This window comes from Phascolarctos cinereus, unplaced genomic scaffold, assembly GCF_003287225.1.
Source record: "Phascolarctos cinereus isolate Bilbo 61053 unplaced genomic scaffold, phaCin_HiC Scaffold_2;HRSCAF=192, whole genome shotgun sequence".
Classification (NCBI taxonomy): domain Eukaryota; kingdom Metazoa; phylum Chordata; class Mammalia; order Diprotodontia; family Phascolarctidae; genus Phascolarctos; species Phascolarctos cinereus.
In genome coordinates this window covers 360,665,857-360,681,445 of record NW_027555625.1, presented here as the reverse complement: position 1 = coordinate 360,681,445, position 15,589 = coordinate 360,665,857, and the positions used below count along the sequence as shown (strand labels likewise).

At 39.3% G+C, this 15,589-nt stretch overlaps 1 protein-coding gene across 1 annotated transcript in view; it reads right to left on the bottom strand.

The window, feature by feature from the left end:
- Positions 1-1,229: 1,229 nt before the first annotated feature.
- Positions 1,230-15,589, bottom strand: part of WARS1 (tryptophanyl-tRNA synthetase 1) — a 35,533-nt gene continuing 21,173 nt past the window's right edge. The window contains 6 exon segments of the mRNA XM_021007342.1: positions 1,230-2,429; positions 6,019-6,098; positions 6,101-6,158; positions 7,532-7,705; positions 8,542-8,654; positions 11,471-11,571. Coding sequence (XP_020863001.1) covers positions 2,268-2,429; positions 6,019-6,098; positions 6,101-6,158; positions 7,532-7,705; positions 8,542-8,654; positions 11,471-11,571 — 688 coding nt within the window. The 3' untranslated portion in view covers positions 1,230-2,267.

Genomic DNA, 15,589 nt, shown 5'->3' with positions numbered 1-15,589 from the left:
TAGCTTCAAGACTTCCCAGTTGGGCAACCCTGACAATCTGGGGCAAGGGCGTGGAGGGGTCATAGGTAGTAGCAGAAAGGACAGTCCTATTCTTGGAGCAGCCAATCCCCTAAAGAATCCTGTGCTGCCCTAAGCCAAAGAGGAGTTCTCAGATGGCTGCCTGGGGCCTTCTCATATTCAGTTAGCATGGGACTAAGAAAAGGCAGAAAGGAATAGTGAAAAGGACACTGGTCTGACAGTCAAGAATATGGGGTTCAGATTTCAACTCAGCCCTTTACTAGCTGAATTATCTTGGATGTGTTATTTCCCTCTCAGTTTCTTCACCTGTAAAGGGTGAACTAGATCATCTCCAAGTCCCCTTTGAAAGCTAAGATTCTGTTTTGGTGCTTCAGAATTGCTGTGATCCCTGTCACTGGGATGGTTGAGCTGTCATAGACTGAAAGGGACCTGAGAAATTGTCTAGTCCAATTCTTTCATGTCACAGATTGGGAAACTAAGACTTGGAGAGGTCACACAAGAGAGTGGCTACAGCTCAGACTTGAACTCAAATCTCCCGACTCCAAATCTAAGGCAATTTTCTCCTACACGAGGCTGCCTCTTTGTCAAACAACTTAGTGACTGCTTTTGGCAAACAACCAAACCTATTGTTGGCTGGTGTAGTGCAGAGGACAGGCCAGTCGGCCAGTGACAGTGGTGGAAGGAGAAAGGAGGGATGGCCTCCTCCCCTACATTTTGATGTGCTCCATCACTCCTCCTGGGGCTCCGCTGGTACCAAATGCGTGTATGGGGTTTCTGAAGTCTTTATGTGGATTGAAAGTTTATCCCAATTACTTTCTTAGGGATTCATCTTGAGTATTCTTAAATCAAGCAAGGCCCTTCCAAATATTCACAGTTGTTTGCAAAGGGGAGCATGGAAGAAGGGGGTAGTGTTTTCTTCTATACAGATTAAGCAAAGATTCAGTTAGGAATGGTTACCCCACTCTGGAATCCTGGATGTAGAAAACCAAGGGGCTGATTTAAGTGGCTTATTTTACTTACTACAGAGTTACATTACATAATTTTCAGATGGGTCTTCAGGACTTTCAGGTCTATATTATCAACTTGGCACAGTAAACACTTTCTTTCTATTTTTATTGCCCTTAAGAATTCAGAAATTTCTCTTGAAACCTACCTGTCTTGCATTTCTAAGCCAGTCAAGTGCTAAGACAATGATTTGACAAGGCAAGAGCTCATTTTTTCAGCATTTTATGTATCAAAATCAAAATGACAAAATCATTTCATATTTCCTTTGTCATAAATGGAGTGTGAAATTTCTCTGATTCTTTGGTTTAGAAATACTGGAAAATCATAGTTAAGAAAGCATGATTTCTGGAATAGAGCCATGGGCAGGAGAGCACAAATCAGCTTAAGGAAACAAAATGGAAAAATTTACCAATAAAGAACTTGATAATTTCATAAGAACTGGTAGTGCGATATTTGAAGCATCACCCACAATACCAGAGCTGTGTCAAGGTTTTCTCTCAAGTCAGCTGAGACAAACATATTGCAAAGTTTTTTGTTAGTACTAGGGGAAGGCAGATTCTCTGCTTAAGTAGCATGCACCAGAATTAAACTCACTAAATGCCAATACTGATTTCCTAAGTAACTTTTTAACTCAGCAGGAATGGAGTTTTGATTCTAGCTACACATCAATTTACATTTTTGCCCAAAGTTGGATATAAAAGAATTGATTCAGAACACTGAGGAAGACTGGAAATGGACATTTTCAGTATCTGTACCAAATGTAAATCATAGATAGACATAGTTTAGGTAAAAAATATGAGCATCTGCACACTTAATAAACCATACCTTTCTCAACATGCTGTGAATTTAAATGCTTGGATTACCAGGTAATGGATGATCGACTTTCTTCAAACACTTCAAACCATATTCTTTCATTTATTTTGTAGTAGAAATGAACTTCTAGAATTCTTTATTTTGCCTACATACTATTACATGGTATGGAATTTTTCCACATTAAGCTGGTACACGCTAATTCACAGGAAGAAACATGGTAACATAGGGCTTACAGACAATAAGGTAAGATAATCACCACTTGTCAAGGATGCTGTAGACAGAATTTGCAAGAGGTTCCTCCCAACTCTCAGTCTCAATTAAATAGGATATTTAACAGTTGATAGATGACTATGGGTGATAGCAATACAATCAGGCAGATATTTACTGATGAATTTGTGTATATATAAACCCAGACGTCCATATGATCTATGTTACTGAAAGTCATAGAACAGCTTCCTTGGAGTCATAAACTGTTTCACAATGTCCTCTGTAATCTCTTTGCGCCGGGCCTGGTGATTGGCAATCAGTGGCTGCAGCACTTCAATAAGCATCTTCTTTAGCTCTCCAGTGAGCATAGCTCCACTTGTGTAATCCTGCCAGGGAGAGAACAAAATCATAAGAAAAATTACTGTTCCCTGAAATTCACGTGCCTGCTCTCAGGAATGGTGGAGAGGGAGGGATTCCTGGTCCAGTATGATTGGGATTCAGTGAAGTTCCTCCTAGCTCTGAGATTCTGGAAGAGACTACAGAAGGCATCGAGGTCAACCCTAACCTGCAGCAAGAATCTCTTTCACAACATCTCTGATGAGTGGTCACAATCGATATAATCTTATTCATCCTTAAAGAAAGAACAGGATACAGACAGGGATGGGAATTATCTACGTTGTAAATATGTAGTAGAAAGGGAGGCGCAATCATCTTGTTCTAAGTCACAGAGCTGGTTAGTGACAGGCCTGGGACACAATTATTTTCTAGTCCACATCTGCCACCAAAGTCTATGCTACCAGCGCACGACTGACAAATAACATTTACACAGTGGCAATCCTAAGGCAATTCTATATAAAAATATAGAGAAATGTCCTTTTCATCCAATAAGTTGCCACAGCCACTGTCAGTTCTACCATAACATATGTCTAACATCCCTCCTTCTGCTCCGCTCTCAATGCCACCACACTAATTCTAGCCATCACCTCTCACCCAGACCACTGTGACAGCTTCATAACTGGTGTTCCTGCCTTCCACTCTTCCCCTCTTCAAATTGCCCTTTATAGGGCTGCCAAAATAATCTTCCTAGTGCATAGCTTCTACCAGATCACCTTCTTGCCCAAAAAACTTCAGTGGGTTGCCATGGCCTAGAGGACAAAATGCTAACCCATCAGGTTGACTATTTGTGTACACCTTTCAGGTATAACATAACCTTTCTGAAGGTGGCTCACACTTACCACTTTTCATCTTTGTGTAGTTGATTTGGAACACTGGAATTTCATTTTTTCCTCTCTTGTCCACCCCTACCCCTCATTTGCTTGTAAGGACAGTTATGCCCCCAGAAAGTTCTTTCAGTTACACAAAATTCCGTTTGTGAAATGACATCATTGCCCCATTCATAACTATTTTGTCAGGGTTCTTACAGTCGGTAGACTGAACTTTTAGAGCTCTTGCTTTTGAAAAGTGTCTCAATTTTGGATACTGTCATGTTTTCACTATTTTACTTTATTTTTGTTGGTGGTATTGTTGGCTTTTTTGTCTCTTTTTAAAAATACAGTTATATAAAGCTTATGAATTAAACAGAATAAAATTCTAAATTAAAAAAACTAGCAAGATGTTGGTTGAATTGATCTCTGAAGTTATGTGTGGCTTATAGAATTTGACTGAATTATAAATTTCGGCTTAATATAAGGAAAAACTTCCTAACAATCAGAGATATCCCAAACTGGAAACGGGCTGCTCTGGGAGGCAGTGGGTTTTCTCTCACTGGAGGCTTTCAAGCTGAGGCAAGGTGACGACTTCTTGGGTATGCTGTGGTGAGGGTTCCTTTTTCCAAATGCGTTGGACTATGTGGCCTTTATGGTTCCTTCCACCTTTCAGATTCTATGATGGGAAAGGCTCTCTTGGCCAATCTGACAAAACTTTCAGTTTGGATCGTAGATATGTAGAAATGTAGGCACAACCAACTCGTCCCAAGTCATACAGCTGGCAACAGATCTGGCACATGCTAAGCCACATTGCTGGACCTTCATGCTAATAAGAATAAATCCCATTTCTGTAGTGCTTTAAGGTTACAAAGTGCTTTAGCTTTCTCTAGTGCTTTGGTAGCTGATCTCCATAACCCCGTGTAGCATCTAGTACAAGTATGACCATCCCCTTTTCACAGATGAAGAATCTGAAGCCTGAAGAGAACTTGGAAATGATGGAGCTGGGACTTAAATCCAATTTTCTGGCATGATGGTCAGTGCTCTTCACTATACCCCATTATGGTTTCGCACTGTTTCTACTCAACTATGGAACTTAGAAAAATTTTCAAGAATACATATTCTTAAGCTCTCTGTCTACGTGATTAGTCAGTAGCCTCTGACAAGAACCAACCATTTCTCTCTGTCAGAGTAGAAGGATTAATGCAAGGTACCATGTGGTTTTCTTCCTCCCATATATTTTAATGAAACAAGGCAAAACTAAAAACTAAAAAAAAATCCTGAACCCAAAACTTTGTTGGGGCATATTACTGCAAATACATTCAAACTCAAAATCTAAACATTTAAAATAGTTCCTCTTAGTTCTTATCTCTAGAATGGGGTTTTAAAATTTTTTTTGTATGTGATGGACCGTTTTGACAGTCTGATGAAGCCTACAGGATCCCTTCTCAGAATAATATTTTCAAATGTACACAATCAAATACATAGGTACAAGGAAATCAGTTATTTTTTGAAATATGGTTATCAACATATATTTTTTTAAATGTTCATTAATTGGAATACTATTGTGCTATAAGAAATGATGAACAGGCTGACTTCACAAAAACCTGGAAAGACCTGTATGGTCTGATGCTGAGTGAAGTGAGCAGAACCAAGAGAACGTTATACACAATAACAGCCGCGTTGTGTGATCACTAATACTGATAAACCTAATCCTTCCCAGCAATACAAGGATCCAAGACATCTCTAGAGGCCTCGTGATGGAAAATGCTATCCACATCCAAAGAAAGAACTACAAAGGTTGAATCGTTATCATTTTTTTCTCTTCTGTTGAGTTTTGTTTCCTCTTTCTGATGGTTCCTCCTATTAGTTTTAATTTTTACTTACAACACCACTAATGTGAAAATATGTTTAATAGGAATGTAAATGTATAGCCTATATCAGATTGTGTGCTGTCTTGGGGAGGGTGGTGAGGAGGAAGGGGGAGAAAAATTTTAAACTCAAAAGCACATGGAAGTGATTATTCATAAATCAAAATAAATTAATAAAATTTAAAAAAAATGTTCATTAATCTCAGCTTAAGGATTCCCATTTTAGAACATTTTTACAGCTGGACCACTATTGCCTAAGGAATATGTTTCAAATTTCCCGTCCTGGTGGTTAAGGCTCTCTCAAATCTGGTCCTATACTGTCCTACCTGTAGTCACCCTGATGTGACTTGTGCTTCTCTCCTGCCTCTTTATGTCTTTGTTTATGCTGCCCCTATGGCAAGGCCCCTCCTTGAATTGTATCTGTCCTTTAAACCCAAGTCAAATGCACCATCTCCAGGACCACCTTCCCTGTCAGCTGGTAATGACCATTCCTCTACGAGGTGTCAGCGTGCTGCTTTCGTTTCTTACTTATTATGTATTGTAGTTATCTATATAAGTGTCCTATTTACTCAAGTGAAAGCTTCCTGAGGGCAGGGATATTGGCTTATCTAAACTTTTTAATTCTCCTCATGCTGAACATAATATTCTGCATATGATAGGTGTTTTAAAAGAATCTGTCAAAAATATAATATTACATATATTACCAACCAAATTCAGTTATAATCAAACTTTGGTTGAAGCCAAATTAAGTAGCAAAATTCAGTCCTTGAGACAGAAGAGAACAAGCGTCTTGCCCATTTATTTGAAATATTTCTAATGTTGTGTAAATCAAACTGCTTTCTAGCTATACAGAAAGCCTGACAGAGAAGGCATGCACTGCCAGATTATGCCCTCAGAAATACCTGTCTTATCTGCTCGAGTTTGTCATCATCCTCCAGAAAGAAGGTGAGGTACATGAAAGACACGTCAATGTCACAGTTCCTCCAAGCTGTCTGTGTTCCTCTACAGTGTCTTTACCTCCAGAAAATGCATGTTTGTTGACCTGCAGAACAAAATTCATGAAAATGTAATCTGTGGTAATTCAGATAAATGAATATTTTTAGCTAAAAAGAGTGAGCTGAGAGTGGTGGCACATGCCCGAAGCCCCTGTTCTGGAGGAGGTGAGGCTGGTGGATCACCAGTGTGAGAATTTTGAGCTTCCTTGGGGTTCACACAAAACCAGTGCCTCTACTAAGGTTGGTACCAGTCAGGTGTGCCCCTGCCTAAGGAGAGGCAGACTGGCCTAGGTGGGAAAAAACGGAGCAAGTGAAAGCTTCCGTGCCAATTAATATTGGCAGTGGGTCTGTGAGTGGCTGCTGCACTTCTGGCCTGGGTGAGATAAGGTGAGACTGTCTCAAACAAACAAATAAGCCAACAGAAAATATAAAAACAGCAGTATCCATTGAATGTCCATCAATACGATTTCAACACTCCAAGGATCTAGGATTTCACTGGCGTAGGGATTTCTCTAAGAAAGATCACAGACCCACCTCTGAAGGATGTATTCCTTCAGAGAGTCAATTAAATCCAATAAGAGCTTATTAAGTGTCTATAAGCTGCAAGGGACTACTAGTATAGGTACGATGGACACAAAGAAAAAAAACAATTTTTTGGGGGTGTGGATGATCTTCATAATTTCAACATTTCCTCCATTTGATGATAAATTCTCTGTACTTAAGTCTGGTTCTCTGATGACAAATACACACAGTCTGGGGCCAGACATACTGTCCATGTGTAGTACCTTTCCAGACTGGTAGGGTCTGACAGAATGTGGACTTTGTTCACAAAACTTTTGAGTCCCTAGAATCATCTCTTCAGTCCCCTTTGAACTCGAAGAGTTTATGAACTCACATACAAAAGGGAGTCATAAAAAAAGGAGCAGGGAAAGAATCCCATACAAGACAACTAAAGAAGAATGTACTTTAGTACATTCCAATACATTTCTGGATATGGGTGTTGACATGGCCTACCTGATTTCCAGAAATAGTACCCAATACTTCAAATCCAATGGGGAGAGGAAGTTAGACTAATAGTTATTCTAGTAGCATAAATTATTACAATGGTGAATGCTTAAAGATCAATAAATATTCATCAGGGACAAAAGAGAATGTTTCTCTAAAACACTGTTGTTCAGTCATGTCTGACCCTTGGTGATCACGTGGACCATGCTAAGATACTAGAGCAGTGTGCCATTTCCTTCTCCAAGGGATTAAAACAAACAGAGGTTAAGTGACTTGTGGAGGGTCACAAAACTAGTAAGTATCTGAGGTGGGATTTGAACTCAGATCTTCCTGACTCTAGCTCCAGGACTCCATCCACTGAGCCACATAGAGGCTGCCTTCTACAGGCTGTTTTTCAGCCAAGGGAGGTGTTTACCTTGTTCTTGATCTGCTTGGCTGTGTCAGTAAGGAAGATGGAAGAATTGGGGTCACTGGCACTCATTTTAGTCTGGGCTCCTTGCAGAGCTGGGAAAAAGGATGAATGAAGCAAGGCTGGTTTGGGATAGCCAATCTTTGGGGCCACATCTCTTGTCATTCTAAAATAAGGATCCTACGAAAAAGAGAAGAATAAGCACAGAGATGATATGAGGCAGACAATGAAATAACTTTTACATACTGCTTTAAGGATTACAAAGCACTTTCCTTATAACAACCCTGATAGAGGGAATGCAAATATCATTATCCCTATCTTATCGATGAAGAAAATTAGGATCAGGAAAGTAAATGTAATTGTCTAAAGTCAGTCTGGACCTAGACTTGAATGTAGGAATTCTAAATCCTAGATCAAAGCACTTCCTACTACAAAAAACTGCTTCTAGTCTAGAACACAGCATGTGGGAGATGGGATTCAAAGCCAGGTCTCCCACATTCAAGTCCAGGGTCCTTTCTGCTGCACTGGGCTGCTGGTCATTTTCTATCCTTGCATTTTAGTCTCAGGTTAGAAAAAAATCAATATCTTTTGTTTTTCTATGGCTTTCATTTTCAAATGTATCATCCTACCCTCCCTTATCCTTTTGACAACGAAAAAATAAAAATAAAGTCAACAAAACTAACCAAAACTTAAACCAAATCTGATACTACGTGTCACGCTCCACACCCACAGACCCTTCTGTGGAAAAGGCCCATTTCCTCAACTCTTTCCACTCTAGTCATGACAATTACATAGTATTTATGTCTGGGATTTTTTGGTACTTTATGCTGTTGTAGTCATTAGGCATAGTCTTTCCTTGGTTCTGTTTAATTCACCTTGCACCAGTTACAGGTCTCCCATGCCTAGGCCCAGACTTTAATAAATGAATAATACTTAAGAGGTTACTCCAATTAAAATCTTGACAGCACATAGAAACTAAAGCTGATCAAACTAAGTGGGATGCAATGGTTACTCACCTGGTCTATGGCACATGGAATAAGACACTGGATATCCGTCCTATCTTTGAAAATCTGTGGAAATGAGTTGCTGAAGGACGGGGCAGCTTGGATAGCAGGAAAACTAATCTTTCCTGAAGGAGAAAAAAAAACCCAAAATACAAATTTTTTTTCAATTCAGGATAACTCCTGTTGCTGCTAGGTAACTCTGCTATGAATATCTAGTGACCAATCTGGATATTTAGGCTTTGGCAAGTCAATAATTACAGACTCTAGTTCACAGAAGTCCACAAGATCCCAGCTGGCTAAACTGTGCTCTAAGTTGTATTTAAAAGAAGAGGTAGATATTTCTTCATTTAACATTTTGCAGTTAAAGCATCAAGATAGGATGCTATTATAAGCCATTATTCTTTTTTTTTTTAAATTTGATATACTTAATTTTAACATTCATTTAAAAAAATTTTGAGTTCCAAATCCTCTCTTCAGCCCCTTCCCCACCCACTGAGAATGGACACAGTATGATACTATTTTTTTTTTGAGGCAATTGAGGTTAAGGGACTTGCCCAGGGTCACAGAGCTAGTAAGTGTCTTAGGCTGGATTTGAACTCAGGCCCTCCTGATTCCAGGGCCAGTGCTCTAATCCCTGGACCACCTAGCTTCCCCTTATGATACTCATTTTACATGTGAAGTCACACAAAACATATTTTCGTATTAGCCATTGCAAAAAAAAATAAGCAAGAAAGATAAAAGAAAATGAAAAAAAGTATGCTTCAATCTGCACTCTGAGTTCATCAGTTCTCTTTCTAGAGACAGATAGCATTTTTCATCATGAATCCTCTGGGAATTATCTTAGATCATTGTATTGATCAGAGTAGCTAAGTCTTTCACATTGTTACTGTGTACAATGTTCTCCTAGCTCACTTCCCCTTGCACCAGTTCATTTAAGTCTTCCCACGTGTTTCTGAAACCATCCCCTTCATAATTTCTTATAGCACAATAATATTCCACCACAATCACATACAACTTGTTCAGCCATTCCTCAATGGATGGGCACCCTTAAATTTCCAGTTCTTTGCCACCACAAAAAGAGCTGCTATAAACATTTTTGTACAAATAGGCCCTTTTCCCTTTTCTCTGTTCTCTTTAGGATACAGACCTAGTAGTGGTATTGCTGTGTCAAAGGGTATACATATAGCCCTTTGGGCATAGTTTCAAATTGTTCTACGAAATGGCTGGAGTAGTTGACAAGTCCACCCACAGTGAATTAGTGTCCTAGTTGTTTCTACATCCCTTCCAGCATTTGGTATTTTCCTTTTTTGTCATGGTAGCCAATCTGATAGATGAGGTAGTACCTCAGACTTGTTTTAATTTGAATTTCTCCAATTAATAGTGATTTAGAGCATTTTTTTCATGACTATTGATAGCTTTGATTTCTCACCAAAGCCATTTTTTCCCTACAAGAGGGCTTTCCTTACCATTCTAAATGACTTTCCTTACTTATTATTCTATCCACACGATATTTTTTTTGACCTGCTCCAAAAATAGCACTTAGCCTCCCCCAGCTGACTAAGGTGGAAACTGAAACCCAAAGAAAAGAAGCCACTTGTCTAAGGTCACACAGCTAGTTAGTGGCAAGGCCAGGACTTAATTCCAAGCGTCCTCCAACTCCCAGTCTTTCCTCTGAATCATGTCTCAATGAGGGACATTCTTGGGGGAGCGGTATACACTTTTTGGTGTACAAATTCAAGATGGACTATTCTGCTTGATAGAAGATATTTGGGTTGCTAAGTCAAATGACTGCAAATTCATTATCACGGATCAATAGGAATTGACTCACAACATTAACTTGGACTTAAAAGACCAGGAAATAATCTTCTTGGGAGTGAACATATGTTGAAGTAGATGACTTCTGAGGTCCCTTCCAACTTTAAAGCTCTCTGAAGCCATGATTTTATAATTGCAAGCCTTCAATGTAGCTGATCAAGTGCATGAGCTGATTGGAGGATACGTGATTAAAAATGTACTGATGGTCTGCATCGGCTATTCCTTCCACGGAAGATATCTGCTCAACTCATTTACTAAACTTCAAATGAAGGAATGGGTCATATGGGCTGGGTCCATCCTATTGATAATTACAGATTATAAATAACAGTGCTGGTTTTTATAAATATGTGAAAATTTTAAAGGCTAGGAAAACCCTGGAGTGAAGTGATGATGGGATTCAAAATACTGAAATAAAAACCCAGATGATTTCTATGAAAGACACTTCCATTCTCTAAGTCTGTTTCTTCCTGTGTAAAATGAAGAGAATTTCTAAGATCTTCCTAGTCTGATATTCCAAGGACCCTCCAATGATATTCTACGTTTTCATGATTTTATGATTCCTTCTGATTTACCTATCTATAATTCTATGATCCCCCAAGTTTGTCTCAGCCCTAGAATTATAATATAATAGTAACTTGCACTTACAATTTATAAAACATTTTCTACATACATTATACCTCACTGATCTTAGGACAAAGAAGGAAACTAGACAATTATTCAATTCTCTTTCTTTCAAAAAATTAATGGATGAAGCTTCTACAGGATCAACAAATATTCGAAATAAAGTAAAATTTCACATAAGGATAAATAGACCTGACTGAAGGCATAATACCAGCTGTTTGTGTTCTAGCATTACTCATCTCTGTGTTTAATATATAATGAGATAAGTTGACATGGTAGAAATTTCAGGAAGAATCTCTATTCCCTGGAGTAGGCACCAAATACCCTCTCATTTCATTCTCCTAAATTACATACATTATTCTGTTATTTTAAGCTGCTATTCTAGTGTTCCCCTGATGTCTCCACAAAGACAGCAGTACTTAGTGTAGAATATAGCTGGTTTACATAATTAGATTATCTTTCACCTAAAAATAGATGATTCTAGAACAGCTGAATTTGATCTTACCAATGCAATCACTGTCAGTGAAGCCAAAGATGCCCTTTACTTGATTAAAGGTGACATGCTTCTGGATTCTGACCACATTCTTATAGAAACTTGGACTTGACCTGCAAAGAAAAGTCAAAAATAAAATTCTGGTCTTGGGGTTGCTCAGGATGAGAAACTGATATCTAAGCAGCACCAACTAGAAGTAAACATGAAGTTTGACCTTAGATCAATTTGGGTCTTGTACAGTGATTATGTGAGACACATAGCTGACTGATTCTGTCAGATGCAGAGGTCACCTCAACGCAAATCCTCCTCTCATGCTCTGTCACAGCTTGGAGGGACTTTGGGTTCTTGAAGTCTATGCTAGAAGAACCTTGACTCTCGCAGGTCTCATAAAATTGGAAAGACTGTGCATGTGGGTCCAGCAACTGACTGCATATTTATTATCTAGAGACTGTTTGAGTTAAGTTCAGCAAGGCTATTCATGAGAAGGTTGGACATCAGGTGGTAAGAATTTTTTTTTGGGGGGGAGGGAGGGAGGGTCACAGAAACTCATGTACACGGTCTATTAAGGCATACAAGAGGTAGAATCTGTTTTGATGGAAGGAGCACCTGCACGTACAAAATCATGACTCCTTTGAAGCTTCTGTGCCCCAGCACTGCCCAGCTGTGAGCAGTTTGGTAAAGTGGAGAGATTCCAATACCAGCTTTGTCATTTACTGCTCCTGGGAGTGGAGAGGGGATGCTGTATTTGATGAACTCTAAGGTCACTTCCACCCTAAATTCTACAAACCTATGAGTTTAATTAACATAAAAAAATCACATTCTTCATCATTAAAAAAAAATCATGCATCTTCATGGGTATTTATTAATAATTAAATCCTTAAGCTCACTAATCAGGCACTGACCTTTTTCTTTCAAAACTGATATATGGGGGGACAGACAACAATGATTCATATACTGTAATGAACAAACAGTGAAAGGACGTTCTTTAAATTCAGACAACTAATAGATGAGGGAGATTTATATTATACAAATAATATAGCCTCATCCGAAGGTGAGTGTATTGATGGTGCCTCAAGTGCGGGAGAATAATGGGAGTTTTTAATTCAGAAAGGGGGATGATTATCTCTCTCTTTTTTTTTTTTAAACATTAGTGATAGGTATTGAAATCATTCTAAGACAGAACTGGGTTTTCTTTAATAAAGAATTTCATACTATATTCATTTAAGAAATATTTTTTTGAATGCCTTGAGCAAGGGCCTGTGCTATGTGCTATAGGGGAAAGACAGATGAAGAAGGGAATCAATGGTAGCATGACCTCTGTGATGTATTCCCCACCTCAAGGGGTTTATGGTCTTGTCAGAGTAAATAAGGCAAACCTGGAAAACAATATTTCAGTATGTGAGTGCCATGGCAAAGGGTACAGAATGTGGTACTTTAAGTTAGGAAGACCTGGTTTAATTCTCACCTCTGATTCTTGGAAATTGTGCAACCATAGCTAACTCAACTTAACCTTCCCGACCCTCCTCGGTTTTCTCATTTATAAAGTTGGCATGATAAAATGTATAATACTTGCGCCTCAAATCGTTGTTTTGGGACTAAAATGAGAAAGCGCTATATAAATGTAAGGTATTGTAATCTGAGTGGCATAAACAAAGTATTATAGAAATTCAGAGTAGGGAGAGATCACTTTTGATTGCATGATCAGGGAAGGCTTAATGGTAGAAGTGATATTTGATACTGGCCTTGAAGGAAGGGTGGAATTTCCATCAGGACAGTTAAGGGGAAGGGAAGAAAAAGGAGAGATAAACCTGTGTACAGGCACAGGAACAACAACAACAAAGAAGTTTTGGGTATGTAAATAATTCAGTTTCACTGAAGCACAGAGTACAGGAAGAAGAGTAGAAAGATAGGTTGGGAGCCCAGAGGACCTTAAATGTCAGGCTAAGGAGTCTGAATTTTATATGGTAGAAAAAGAGAAAGAGAAGGGAATAAACAGTATATAGCATCTAAGTGCCAGGCATTGTACTAAGTGCTTTAGAAATATTATCTCATGTGATTGCCACTACAATTCCGTGAGGTAAATGCTGTTATTATCTGATTTTATAGTTGAGGAAACTGAGGCAAACAGGGTTAACTGACTTGCCCAGGGTCACATAGCTAGTAAGTGCCCACGGTCAGATTTGAACTTAGGTCTTCCTGACTCCAAGACTACTGCTCTATTTGCTAAGTCCCCTATCTGCCTTAGAGAGTGGCAGTCACTCACACTTTTTGAGCAGGGGAATGATAAGAGCAGAGATGTGTTTTAATAAGATTAATTGACAGCATGTATAAGATGGTGTGTAACGGGAGAGTTTGGAGGTAGGGATACCTTTTAAAAGGCTATTATAAAAGAAAGAAAAGTGGAGAGACTATCAGATGGGTAGTCAGAAAACAAGCTCGAGTCCTACTCGAGCTACTATCCTCCACTAAGCTGCCAAAGTGATTTTCCTGACATGTAGCACTGCCTGTGGCACCCCACCCAGCTCAATAAAGTACAGCAGAGTGGTTCTTAACCTGGGATCCTTGAATCGGTTGTTTAAAAAATATTTTGATCCCTGTATTTCAATAGAACTGATTTCCTTTGTCAGCCCCTGCATTTTATTTTCTGCATTTAAAAACATTCTTGTGAGAATGGGTCCACTGGCTTCCCTACACTGCCCACGGGGTCCACAACACCAACAAGGTTAAAACCCCCTGGTCTCCTGGCTCACTATTACCTCTCACACTTACAGTCCTTCCCAGTCTGTCCCCTTCTCAGTGTCTTTCCACTTTGTTCATTCTCTATGTACTTTATGATCCAGTTGGTCCTTCCTTGCACAGGATCTTCCACCTCTGAGCCTCAGCATCAGCTGGCCCCCGGCTCTCACTCCCCTCAGATGCCTCTGCATCTCCCTCCTTCAGGACTCAGCTCACACATCACCCTCTGCAAGAACTCCCCCCCACCCCCCAAGCTACTGGAGCTTCATTCAGATGACCTTCATCTACTCTGTACATATCTTATATATATCTGGGTATCTGCACATTGTTTTTCCGATTAAACTGTGAGCACTGGGGCTTGTTTTTGTCTTTCTCTATGCTCCCAGCACTTAGCACACAGAGTTAAACATTTAATATCTGCTTTTTGACTGCTGACTGACTTTGAAATTTACTAACTCTGTGACTTTAGGTTTTTCACTGGCAACACATGGATCACAATGCCTAAACTACCTGCCTTTCAGGGCTCTTGTGAGAAAAACACTATTTTTTCCCCTTAATTTATAAGCTTAATCATTACCAAACAGAAATATTTCAATATACAAAGACCAACAAAAGGGGACTGATTTGTATATGAAACTGAGAACTTGCTGAATAGTTTTGAAGTATAAGTCAAATTTAACAAAATGTCCCTGCTTGTGTTTCCTTCTGTGTTTTTACAAATGTTACACTGATGTTCTCCCTCACACTTTCTTTTCTCTCTCACTGCTCTTCTTTCTTGCATTTCTATCTCGACCCACTAACATCACTCACCCTCCACCCCTCATTTCCTGAAAGCCCCATCCTGATACCAATGAGCACAGTCAAGCATAACAAAGAACATTCTGGCCAAGTCTGAAAATGTATGTCTCATTCTATACCTCAGATGCTTCACCTCTCTAATAAAAGGCTGGTGCTATGCTTCATCATCAATTATGAAAAACATTTTGTAAACTCTAAAGCACAATGCAAGTATTCATTTTTAACTATTCTTATAGACAGAGTGTGAGGTACTAGAGCCTGATCCTGGATGGTGGCAGGAAGGATGAGAATGCGTAGGTGTGATAGACATTCATTACACTGTCCTACTTCTCCTAAACAAAAGTACTTTAGTTTAGAAACATCTAAAAGCCCTGGGAAATGTCTAAGGTCACGATGGGAAGAAAAGTCATGGAACCTGGACTGTCAGTCCTGGAAGAGGCTTTGGAATTACTGAATTTTAGAGCTGGACAGGATGTTAGGGTCATTTATTATAACCCCTGCCCTCCTTTTACTGATGAAGAACCTGAAGGCCAGAGAGGGGAACCTGTGCAAAAGAGTTGAAAACATACTAAAGAGAAACAGAATTTTTGACACTCA